We start from the raw sequence: 12,605 nt of genomic DNA on the forward strand, positions 1-12,605 counted from the left end.
TTAGCTAGAATTAATTTTTCATTTGTTAGTCAACAGCTAGAGCACATTGCAAGGTATTCCTTTTTAAAGGCCCCTTCAGTAGCTCACGTATTCAGACATCACCCCCCTCTAACTTTAACTCCTAAACATGGCTGCCCTCAGGCCAACTGTGATAGTCAGAGCTGAGTTATTACAGTAAATACCATTGATAATCACCATACCTCCCCCCAAAAGATATTTTAGCTCAGCGTTCTGAGCATCCCAGTCCTTGACTGATGGACATATTGCCTTCAAATCTCTTCTGAGTAAAGGGGGCAGCAGTGCATCATGGAGGGAGCACAGTCAGGGCACAAGCTCTCTGCTGGAAGCCAGGAAGTGAAAGAGAAGACAGGGAAGCGGCAGAAGCCATGGGACCCCCTTCAAAGGCACATCCCAATAACTGGCAGAGCTCCCACCAGGCCCAAGAGCAGGACCAAACCTTTAAGACAAAAACCTTTGGGGAATAGTCCAGATTCAAACTATGGCACCAAACAGAAGAAATGTCAGTTTCTTACATGTGTTGATTTCTGCCTTTACGAATGTTCTAGTGTGGTAGTGCAGCATGATACATAAATTACTGCATAAAGACCAAGGAAGGGAGGGCGGTGACAGAGCTCCTGTCTTGTTTTGAAGAACACTGATGTTAGGTTTGGGCAGGGGAAGGTTATAAGGTAGGTACACAGGCACCTAGACAGAGCAATACAGGGCTTGCTTGCAGTATGGGGAGCTCACTCAGGCTGAAACAGAGTGCGCAAGAGAGGAAGCAGGGGAAAAGGATTGCAGAAGTGGGTTGAGGCTCGCAGAGGCCGCTGCCCCGTGTCAGAGGCAGCCAACTGTTAAATGCTCAGAAGTGGAGGAGTGACTTGCTCAGAACTCTCTGGAGGGAGAGAGCACTCCATTTTGCTGTTTAACCTTCAAGGGGTCAGATGTCCCCAGATACATGAGGCAAATCCTTCTGGAGCAGATGAGAACCGCAAGCATACCTCTGGTTAATTTCTTAGTCTTTCTTCACACACCAATAAACAACTGGCTTAGCTATACACCATCAACATGTGGGGCTCATATAACTTTAACAGCATCATGTAACTCAAGAGAGCCTTCCTTTACCATTCTCTGAACGGGAAATGCTTTTCCTCCAACACTCAGTGAGCCATTGTTCTCCAAACTTCCAGACATCCAAAGGCTTTTAAATGCTGAGTTGTTTTGGCTTTTTCCTCCTTGAGTTCATGCTATCAGACCTGCGGAGAGTGGGGTTATAACCTAAGAGTAGATATACTGAGGGGCGGAGGCACTGTGGCACCTGGTTTGGGTGAGAAAGCAACAGGAATTAGATTGTTTGACATCCTTAGTTCTACTTTCATGAAATTATTTGAACACAGAAATAACCAGGTTCCATCATCATGGAATTCTAAAGTTGATGTGTCAAAGAGATGAAAATACTTTTTCTTTAAAAAAAAAAAGTATGACCCTCTACTGACCCAAATGTAGAAGATGGTTACCTTTTTCCCACGATTTCAAGCAAATTCTTAAGTGTTGGCTATGTTTTGCATTGCTGTGCCAAACCACCACAGGACAGCAACTTAAGAAGGGAAAGTTTTCCCCTGGATCTTAGTATAAGAAGGGACACAGCCCACGATGGCATGGGAGGCACAGAGGCTGGAACAAGAGACAGCTGGATACATTGCATGTGCAATTAGTAAACAGAGAGTAGAGAGGAAGTGAGGTCAGCCTCCAGACACGCCCCCAGTGATCTACCTCCTCCAGGAGTTCCAAAACGCAGCACCACCCTCTGCAGATCAAGTGGCAAAATTAGATATATAACATATATATTATAATTATTATATATATTATAATATATATAATACAAGTAAGCCAGCTGGGCATGAAGATACACACCTTTAATCCTAGTTTTCAGAGACACAGGCAGACAGATCTCTGTGAATTCAAAGGCATCTTCGTCTACATAGAGTATCCTAGGAAACTCAAGGCTATGGAATGAGAACTTGTCTCACCCCCTTACCCCACAAAACCAAAACAGCCAAACAAAAGAACACATATAAGTCTCCGAGGAGATGTTTTACACTCAAACAACAATAAATGGCTTCCTTGAGATCCTAGAATGTCATGGAATGGGACATCATAGTTCATTATAACTAGAACATGTCCTGGGGTGAGGAACCCAAAGTCAGAAAGATTCAGATACCATGCCTGGAGGAAGAAGTAGACTCCGTGTGAATCTCTGGTCTTTTGCTCAGAGGCAAATTTCAAAAATCTACCCTGAGCTCATGCTAAGACAAAAAGAGCCTGTTGATGGGTCCTGAGTGCCTTTAACATCAACACATTAGGTTATCACTTAGTCCAGTGGTTCTCAACATGTGAGTCAGGGCTCCTTTGAGGGTCAAAGGACCCTTTCACAGAGGTCACCTAAGACCATGGAAAACAAATATTTACATTACAATTCATAACAGTAAAAGTACAGTCATGAGGTGGCAATAAAAATAATTTTATGGTTGGGGGTCACCACAACACGAGGAAGTCTAGTCACAGAACTAGGAAGGTTGAGAACCACTGACTTAGACACTTCTAAACAATCAACTGAGTAAGGAAACAACGGTATCAAAACAATTTTTTTAATAAAAAGTAAATAAACTGTCAATAGAAGATGGCAACCTATAAAAGTTACCTTAAAGAGGGGATATTGAAAACCTGCTACCTGTTACTTTGTAACAACTTTACCCAAGCCTTGCTGCTTCAAACAACAGACCTTTGTTTCTGTAACTCAAGCTTCCCGCACAGTTTATCTGGGATCCTCTGCTCAGGGCCTCTTGATATAATGATCAAGTTTCTAGTCTGGTCTGTGGTCTTACATGAAGGATTAACTAGGGTACACTTGCTTTGAAGATGGCTAGCCTTTTCTGCAGAATTCTCTTTCTGTGGGCTCAAAGAGACAGCTAAGAAGCTTGTACTATGTCCTTCAGTCAATGAGGATGCTCAGAGCATTTCAGCAAAATGAATATACAAAACACAATAATTTTAGAAGATGGGTGCCACGACTGGGTTTCGGGGTGCATTGGGAAGTAAAAAGACAACAGGCTCTTGGGCCGGTTGGTTTAGAACATACATACAGGTCAGCTTCCGGACTTAGATGTCAAAGGTGCTTACCCTATGACCTTCGTCCTCAAGAGGCAGAATGACAGCAACATTCCAGTGACAAAGTCTGAACCAGAGGAAGGAGGGAAAGGTGAAGGGACACAAGCAGCGTTGACATAGTGAGACCAACCACGAGGGACCAATGGGGAGCTGTCTGCGAGGAAGAAGAGATACAGAGAATTCCTGCTGTCCAAACCAGCCTGGGGTTGGATTCTCCATAAGACAGGTGCTATGTTTGGACCACTCCTGACTACTGCTAGGTGCTTTGCATATTTTGTTTCTAACTGTGGTTATGGCACTTCAAAGGTGGCATTATTTTTCTTGTTCTGCTGGTGACAATATAAAGTCGCTACATTTAGGCCACTGGAAACGAATTATGACGTTCCAGGGAGTGGAGTCATAGCCACTGGCAATGACTTTGAGTGCTTGCTCCTCTTGGAGCCACTGGACATTATCCAAGTCAAATCCTTCCCCCTCGAAGAAAACTGCCAAAGGTGGGATTCCGTAGAGCATCAAAGGTGTTGAAGAATGCTTCTTTGAGAAGGGGAATGCCTGACCTTTTCTTGGTCGTCTCCCTGTAAGGTGCCTCCTCTGTCCACTCCTATGAATTAGACTCCACCCACCTGCTTTCTGCCCACACTATTCTTCTGAGACAGCTGGTCAAATTCTTTGGAAAACACTGGGCACTGATTGAATTTATATAATAAACTCCAGGCTAAGCAAGAACTTCCTTCCTTGGGGAACTTTCTTCCTAAATTGAGGGCTTTATTTTCAGCAACTACGGTTACCAAATAATCACCCAGTCCCACTCTCCAGGGACAACACAGGCTTGGCTGCTGGACTGACATTCTGGCCTTAGCCAACTCAAGACTGTAGTAGCAAAAATACTATAGACTGGTTTAAACAATAGAGAAGTGTTTTCTCTCGGTTAATAGAGACTAAAATTGGACAACAGGGTCCTTCCTAGCAATTGTGGCTTTTGGTGGCTCCTCTTTTGTGGTTTGCAGGTGGTCACCCATCATTCTATGTGCTCACAAGAACCCCCTTTTGAGACAGTGTCTCACTGTGTCGCTCATGTTGGCCTTAAACTCACTATGTGCCCTTTGCCAACCTAGAAGTCATAATTCTCCTACCTCAGCCTTCTGGATGCTGTAATTACAGGTGCACACCATCATTCCCCGGATCAATCTTATGATTTCATTTAGCGTTAATGATTTCCTGAAAGGCCAAATCTCCAATCCAGCTACACTGGGAATTAGATCAACAGCATATGGATTTCAAGAGGACACAAACATTCAGTCCACAACGACACCCAGATGAAATCCATTTTTAAAACCAAATGGTATCAATATTTTATGTGATTAAAAGTACAACATATGTGCATCTTGAAAATGTTGGGTAAAACAAAAATAAACACCACCCATTGTGCTACAGAGATGGAACACAGCAGAATGGGAGGCAGGCTTGGGATCTGGGTGTAGAGTATTGTTTCCTCTGGGCTTGGGTCTGTATGTATACCACATCTACCTGCTGGTCTGAAAACGCAGGGAGGGAGCTGCAGGGTCAGCCCAACCCACAGAGCCTTTGCTCGTGTATTCAGCTCACGGAAGAGTAGACCTTCTATAACAGTGGTACCTAACGCAAGGGGGGAAATAAGATGATGGCAACTGGCCAACATACGTACGGACCATGCTCCGCTGTCTTGTGATATTTTCTCTGCATTACTTCTTAACATTTTCATCATGCATGCCCCATCTCATGTCACATTAATCCAGATTAAAATGTCATTATCCATTCAGTGTGACAGACAGCAGGCATGGCATGGAAGAAAATCTGCAACCACATCAGCCAGCATCAATGCACTGTAGCCAAGTGCACATGGGAGAAGGGATGGTAGGTAACTGGTGCTCTGCATCACCCAGGCCTGCACTTAAGATTCAACATAAGGGGCTCTCCTAATACACAGGCCATGCTTTCAGCTTCTGAGAAGTTTGTGTAAGTCAAATTTTATACGGCACCTCTCTTGCTAGTATAAGGATACTTAATATTGATGTCTAAAGAGACCTCATTGAAACAAGTTTTTTTGCTGTTATTTTTTTTTAATATTCCTCTGACATTTATTGAAAAATCCTGGTTTGGTTTGGTTTGGTTTGGTTTGGTTTGGTTTGGTTTGGTTTAGTTCAAGACATGGTTTCTCTATGTAGCACAGGCTGTCTTGGAATTCACTCTGCAGACCAGGCTGCCCAGAAACTCAGAGATCCACCTGCCTCTGCCTCACAAGTGCTGGGTTTCCAGGTGTGCACCACCACCACCCAGTCCTATCTCTAGAATCTTATTAAAATAAGATTCACTTGGAAAACTAAGTTTATTGGGATAAGTAAAGAGACTGCAAATGGCTTACCAGATAAAGGTGCTTGTTACCAAGCTAATGACTGTAGTTTCTTCTCTGGGAACCACAAGACAGAAGAAGAACCCAGTTCCTGCAGGATGTCTCTGACTCCCACGTGTATACTGTGCACTCGCACACTCACATACATGCTAAGTAGCAAATGACTGCAATCAGATAAGAATGGCAGCCAGAGAAGCTGGCTAGAGAGACGTGCTTAGAAAGCATTGAGCTCTCCAAGCATTAAGGAAGTCAGGTTTCTTGGGAAGGATGCCTGGGAGACCCACATTTATTCTTATACTGATGGACTATTCTGTGGCCGGTTTGTGAGAGTTTAAAAAAGAATGCCTCCATCATAAAGAATTGATACAGGGTCACTGAAAACAAATCAGGCTCACCCTATTCATGTCTTTCCTGGATAGACTTAAGGACAAACAGCTGGGGTCAATAACACTCCTGCTTCAGCCAACCACTGACAAGGTGGGTCATCTGCCGATTACAGAGAAGATGGTGCCAGGCTGAGTACTTACTTAGGTTTATCCTGACTGGTCAAAGTACCTTGAAAAATTCTGCAGCTCCCTGAAGTAACTGTCCAGAGGAGGGTCATGGGCCTGTGCTTGAACCAGGCTGCATAGTCATGAGGTAAATGAAAACTTAGATAGCATGTTACTGTAGTTTAAAGGGAACAAGGAAGGCATGGCTACGTGTCCACTTTGAGTTAGAGAAATGCCCCTGTGCCTCTCAGACCCGTTCCTTCCTACAAGGCTCCCACACCACTGCAGGTAATGAGAAGCTGGTGTCATACATGTGTCCCCATAGGACATGTGGGGCCGGCTAGCAAGAAGCTGTGACAGGGAGGGGTCCATTCTCCCAGCGTCTCAATAGCTGTCCAGACTGCCCCACTCACTGTCCAGGGGTTGTTCTTCCCAGGACAGCTGAAGACAACTTTTTATGGAAATAAAGGAAGTAGAAATGCAAAGCCTGGAGCTGGAGTGATGGACCAGTGGTCTTAAGCACTGGCTGCTCTTCCAGAGGACCCGGGTTTGGTTCCCAGCACCCACATGGCAGCTCACAACTGTCTGTAACCAGGGGATCTGGCGCCCTCTTCTGGCTTCCTCGGGCACTTCATGCCCATGGTGCACAGACATATCTAGGCAAAATTTCCACACAGATAATTTGTTTTAATACAGGAGGAAATTTTTTTTTAAAAAAGAAACACAAAGCCTTTCTAAGGAATGGAGCCTCAAGGGCTGAAGAATCAGTTGCATGCAGCGAAAGTTATCAGAAAAGACCTGTGGCTTTCATTGGCCTGAACTTTGACATTTGTTTGTGGTGTGTGTCTTGTGCAAAAATCAATATACATCTGACCTTGCTACTGGCTTACAGGGTTCAGGTCGCAGAATGTGATTAACTTACTGTTTACTAGATAGTGCCTGAAACAGGACTGTGTTCCACCTATGGGTTGCTATTTGAGAGTGACTAGTTTTTTCTTCCCAGAGGAACAATAAGAATAGAGAGAGGCCCTGCCCTTAGGGGCGTTGTAGGTGTGGCTGCTGTATCACCGATGAGTCATAGGTGACAGAGAGAGGCTATGTCTACACTCAGTGTTCTGATCCGTGAACATCTGAGCGATTAGTAACCTAACATCCCTTGAAAAAAGTGAGCCCTGACACCGTGCTAGGTGGCTCCCTAGACCGGGAGCAAACCAGAGACTAGAAAAACCCTGTCTGGGACCAAAGGCTGTGAGTCTGAGACAGACAACCCTTGCAAGGGGATACTCAGGCAGGCCACGTGAGGAGCTAGCCAGAGTTGACCACCAGACTGGCACCATGGGGTCCAGGCAGGACACTAGGCTATGGTGACTACCAGTTTGGCAGGCCTGGTGGGGGGCAGACCATGCCAAGATGGCCTCTACCCAATGTTATAATGCACAAGCAGGGCATAACAGTCCTGAGACCACTCCTGAGATGACCCCAGACACTCAGAGACTCTGGGTGCCACTAAGAGGATCAAGTAAGTGGTGGAGGAATAGAAGAGAAAGAGAAACAGAAGGATGTGGGCACAATGAAGAGAGGCAGAGCTGGACTATAGGGTAGTGAGGGACAGCCTGATGTGAGTAGCCGGTGATACCACCTGAAACCATGGTAAGATCCTGGCCTGTGGTGCCACTGGGGGCCACATCTGGGTCCATAGCTCTGCAGCATCCGGGGTTTGTTATCCCCAAAGGCCGAGTGGATGTTCCTGGTCTGGGCTGCTGCGGGCGATATGTTTATGTCTAAGGGCTGTGCAGATCTGGCCCCATCCCTCACCTGGGCATCATGGAACAGCAGACTCTGGAGGCATGAGAAATGGAGAACTGAGCCTGACCCTAGCTGACTGCGGTACTTGGGAGAGCAGACCACACACATTACAGGAGTTGTTGGCTAGCTAGCCTAGAGGATCCAAGTATGGGAGAGCTGTCCCTACCGTTCTTCTCCCTTATGGTGGCATAGACAAGGGAAAGATACCCTTCTCCCCCCCCCCACCATCGGTGACCAGCAGGAGACCCAGCTCTAGGGTCATGAGAGCAAGGAGACCTGGTCCCTGTGTGCTGACATAACTGAGGGAGAGATGTCCCCCACCTCACACCTTGTTACCTACGGCAGCCAGGAGAGCTGGCCCAGAGGTCATCAGAGTTGGGGAGCTGTCTCCGCCTCTCACCTGTTGTAAGACTTGGGAGAGCAGGCTGTGCACCTCACCTGGGCAATACCCAGAGCTGGCCCTGGATGTGGAGGTGTCAGTGAGCCAGCTCCGGGGACGTGCGTGCAGGAGAGCAAGTCTTGCCTCTTGTCTGCTGGGCAGCGGTGCAGATGAGGCAGAGACATCCTCCCCTCCTCCCTTATCCCTCTCCATCTACAGCAGTCAGGAGAGCCAGCCCTGGGATCATGAGAATGGGAGACCTGGCCATGTCCTTCACCAACTGCAACACTTGGGAGAGCGGGCCATGCACCTTGTCTGGGCAGCAGGGTAGAGCTGGCCCTGGTTGTGGGGTTGCTGGTGACCTGGCCCAGAGGGTGTGAGAGCAAGAGAGATGTTGGGCTGACCAGCTCAGAAACCCCTCAGGCCCAGATCCAGGGCTGTGTATTGGCCCATCGCAACATCTTCCCCATTGCTAAATTGCTGGAATGCATGAAGGGGAAGGGGCAGTCCTACAGATCCAAAACTACAGGATCTCCATGACACAGGGCAGCAACAGGATATCCAAGGGGAGTCCTAGTGAGGTTCCAGTACTGATAGAAGCTAGAGGCCTTGTTCCCGACCAAACACAATGAACATTGCAATGAACACTTGCAAGCAAAGAAGTATGGACAAAGGGGACTCACTGTGACACTATAGCTTCCACAATGAGATTTTTCCCCCCTCAGTTAAAGGGGAAGATGCAAAGGTGGATGCAAGTAAAAAAAAAAAAAAAAGAATAGGGGCTGGAGAGATGGCTCAGCTTGGTGATTAAGAGCACTGACTGTTCTTCCAGAGGTCCTAAGAGTTCAATTCCCGGCAACCACATAGTAGCTCACAACTATCTGTAATGGGATCCGAAGCCCTCTTCTGGTGTGTCTGAAGACAGCTACAATGTACTTGCATAATTAAATAATTAAATAAATACATCTTTTTATAAAAATGTTTGAAAAGGAATAGAGAAAGGTGTACAAACTATGAAAGCAGAGAGGTTTTTGTAACACATATTAGTCAGCTTCCCATCATTATAAGAAACACTTGTTAACCTTCAGTGTAGAATGAGGCAGGCTGCCATGGCACGGCTCACAGGTTTGGAGGTTTTAGTGTGTGCTTGGTTGGACCCATTGTTTTGGGTCTGTGATGGCCCGTGATGGAAGCACATGACAAAGCCACACCCCCAGGCCAGAAGTGAAGGAGAGAATGAGTAAAAGCCAGGGGCCCACAGTCTACTGAAAGAAACATCCCCAAAAGCCGAGAGACATTCCAGTAGGTCCAGCCTCCTAAGAGCTCGCCACCTCTCAGTCATGCTATCCTCAGGGGATAGATACCCAAGATCCAACTGTAATAGAGGGGGCTGGATTTTGTCCCCATCCAATGACATATTTCTGGTAACTAGATTAACATTTCATAATTTTTCTATTGTCTCAAGACTTGAAAAAAGACTTGAAAAAGTAGATATTGCATGCTCATTAAAATCCATCTACCCATTCATCCATCCATCCATCCAACAAATGAGTACATATGCCAGGTTCTGTTGCATATTCTAGAGATTTAAAAAAAAATTGAACAAACAGATGAAACCTCCCCTGACCTCAGACTATTCTAGCATCAAAATAGTGAAAACCAGATGCTAGAGGGACAGCCCAGTGGTTAAGAGAGCATACTGCTCTTGTAACAAACCCAACTTCAGTTGCCAGTGTGTGTGTGCTGTGTGGCTTACAACCATCTACAACGCAAGCTTCCCGATTCCCCAAGAACTCTTCCAGTGGGTACCTGAAATGCTCCCTGCACTGAACACACACGCACATAATCTTAAAAGTAAAATAGGGGGTGGAGTGGGGGGTCAGAGGCTGAGAACACTTGTCACTCCTGCAGAGGACCTAGGTTCAGCTTCAGCACCCACATGGTGGCTCACAACCACCTGTAACTACAGTTTCCAGGGGACCCGCTACGCTCTGACATCTACAGGACTAGGCTGGCACGTGGAACATACACATGAAGGCAAAACACTCATGTGCATAAAATCAAATAAATCTGAAAAAAAAATTTAATTTAAATACAGTTTTAAAGTTTCTTTCTAATAATAGTAATAATAATGAAAACCAAACATCAGGCACCATTTCAAAGTATTAGTCCCATAAATGCTCAGAAGAACCTACAGCAGTATTCTGCCTCAGATATGACACTGTTCTAGGATGTGTACTCAGTTGAAAGATCCCCCTTGACAGTTCCAGCCTGGCCCTTCAAATATATAGGAGAGAATGAAAGCCCTTAAAGAGTGCTACCCACCCAAGAGAACGTCTTGGACGTCAAAGGGACGGGCAGCCAAGCCTGCTGTCTAAATGTGCTGGAACCACGGAGGTGTGCACAGCGCTGCTCTCTAGATCTTTCTCTGGGCATTAGAAATTTTCCACAATAAAATATCTTCTTAATGTTAAGAATTCAACAATTCCTCGTGCAGGTCAAGAGTTACCCTGTCTTGGAAGGCGTAAGCAGCTGAAACACAGATGAAAACCCCTCTCTCAGAAATACCATTAAGATAACTTCTGCCTTAATTAAGAAGTTGGAACAGATGACCCTCAGTGCCTCCGGATACTCGAGTCTATGTTCTGGTGGGAGATCTGAAAACTTAATTGGAACAGGCATGCACGGACTTGGGCTAGTTCCAGGGCCAGGACATATAGAGTGTGGTCTACTTGCTTGCTAATGCTCACCACACGCCAGGAAGCCAAGCACCGATTTGAAGTTTTGTCTAAACACTTAGTGATAGCTTTCATAATTATTTCACCAGATCTACGTTTGGTCCTTTCTCCTTTGGTGCATCTACCCCAGAAAGCTCACTTGAGCTTAAGATAGGCATTTATGGACACTGTATTTTACAAATATTATGAATACTTTCTTAATCTTCGCCTCGTGAAAAGCACCTTTGAAATACAGTCTGTTTCCCTAGAAAGCACTGTGGATAACCTTGTCCATCATTGGCAGCCAATTTAGGCACGATGCCCTAATTATACCTCTGCTATCTATTATCAGATGACACCTCTCATCAGCCAAGCCTGTGAACTTCTCGTGGCTCACTTAAAACGCTATGCAGCATCCAGGGACGCATTCAACATCCAGAGGTAAGGCTGCTCCATTACAAGTGAGAAGTCACAATTCTGAGTGGATGATCCTTGCGACAGCACATAATGGCTGGACAATTACCTCGGGAGTTGCAAACCGGAAGCACCAGTCGGTCATAACGGTGTGGGTAGACTGACTAATGAGAAGAAACCCCACCTAAACCACGAAGCAAAGTAACTTGAGCCAGGGATGCCAGCCTAGTGAGGAAAATTCAAATGTGCGGTGGTTAGTGCCTGAGTAGACTTAGCCTCTGGTCTCCAAGGACATGATGGGCAAGATCTGCCAGGGCAGAAGGGACAGGGACTTTCAAGAAAGTACCTAAACTTTCACAAGAAAAATACCGAGGCCAGGCGTGGAGGTACACAGCTTTCATCCCAGCACTTGGGAGGCAGGGGCAGGTAGATCTCTGAGAGTTTGAAGGTCACTGGTCTACATAGGAAGTTCTAGACCAGAGCTGCACAATGAGGCCCTGCCTAAAAACAAAAAACAAAACAAAACAAAAACCCAAACAAACAAACAAACAAGTGAGCCATGAGGCTGAGGCTGAGCTTGGTTAGTAAAATGTGTGCTTGGCTTGAGCAAAGCCTTGGGATTGATCGATCACCAGCATCAGTACCACATGAAGCCAGGCATGGTAGTACACATCTATAGATCCATACTCTGGATATTGTTCACGTGGGGAATACAAGGCCTGCCTGGAACACCTGAGACTCTGTCTCAAAAAAGTTAAAAATTAAAAAAGATAATGTAAATAAGGTATATTATCTGACCCACTACAGAAACTAAGGCCAGAAGAACACAAGTTCAAGGCCTGCCTGGGCTACAGTGAGTTTAAGGCCATTCTGGGTGCTTTAGTGAAATTGTTTCTCAGAATAAAAAGTTAAGGGGCTGGAGAGATGGCTCAGCAGCTAAAAGTACTTTTTTGCTCTTCTAGAAGACCCGGGTTCAAGTCCCATCATCCATGTCAGGTGGCTCACATCTGTCTGTAACTTTGGTTTCAGGGTATCCGGCGCCCTCTTCTGGCCGCTGTGGGCACTGCAGGCATGTGGTGGTATATATATATATATATAAATATACTCAGGCAAGCACTTATACACATAAATAAACGACTAAATCTCTAAAAGTGAAAATGGTGATTGGCTGGGGAATATAGTTCGAAAGGATAAAGTGCTTCAGCATATACGAGACCCTAGATTCAAATCTCAGTTCAGCT

The 12,605-nt window shown here is 45.7% G+C and overlaps 1 protein-coding gene and 1 non-coding gene across 11 annotated transcripts in view; both read left to right on the forward strand.

Moving 5' to 3' along the window:
• The window catches only part of Tbxas1 (thromboxane A synthase 1, platelet), a 220,432-nt gene that overhangs the window by 142,431 nt on the left and 65,396 nt on the right, over positions 1 to 12,605 (forward strand). For all 10 annotated transcript variants that reach the window (XM_017321499.2, XM_017321500.2, XM_011241280.3 and 7 more), the window contains one exon: positions 11,303 to 11,391. In XM_017321499.2, coding sequence (XP_017176988.1) covers positions 11,303 to 11,391 — 89 coding nt within the window. The remainder of the gene's footprint in view (positions 1 to 11,302; positions 11,392 to 12,605) is intronic.
• On the forward strand, positions 7,077 to 7,202 carry Gm23010. Its single transcript, XR_003956619.1, has one exon. It is a non-coding gene; the product is annotated as a small nucleolar RNA SNORA17 (small nucleolar RNA).

This window comes from Mus musculus, chromosome 6, assembly GCF_000001635.26.
Source record: "Mus musculus strain C57BL/6J chromosome 6, GRCm38.p6 C57BL/6J".
NCBI classification, from domain to species: Eukaryota; Metazoa; Chordata; class Mammalia; order Rodentia; family Muridae; genus Mus; species Mus musculus.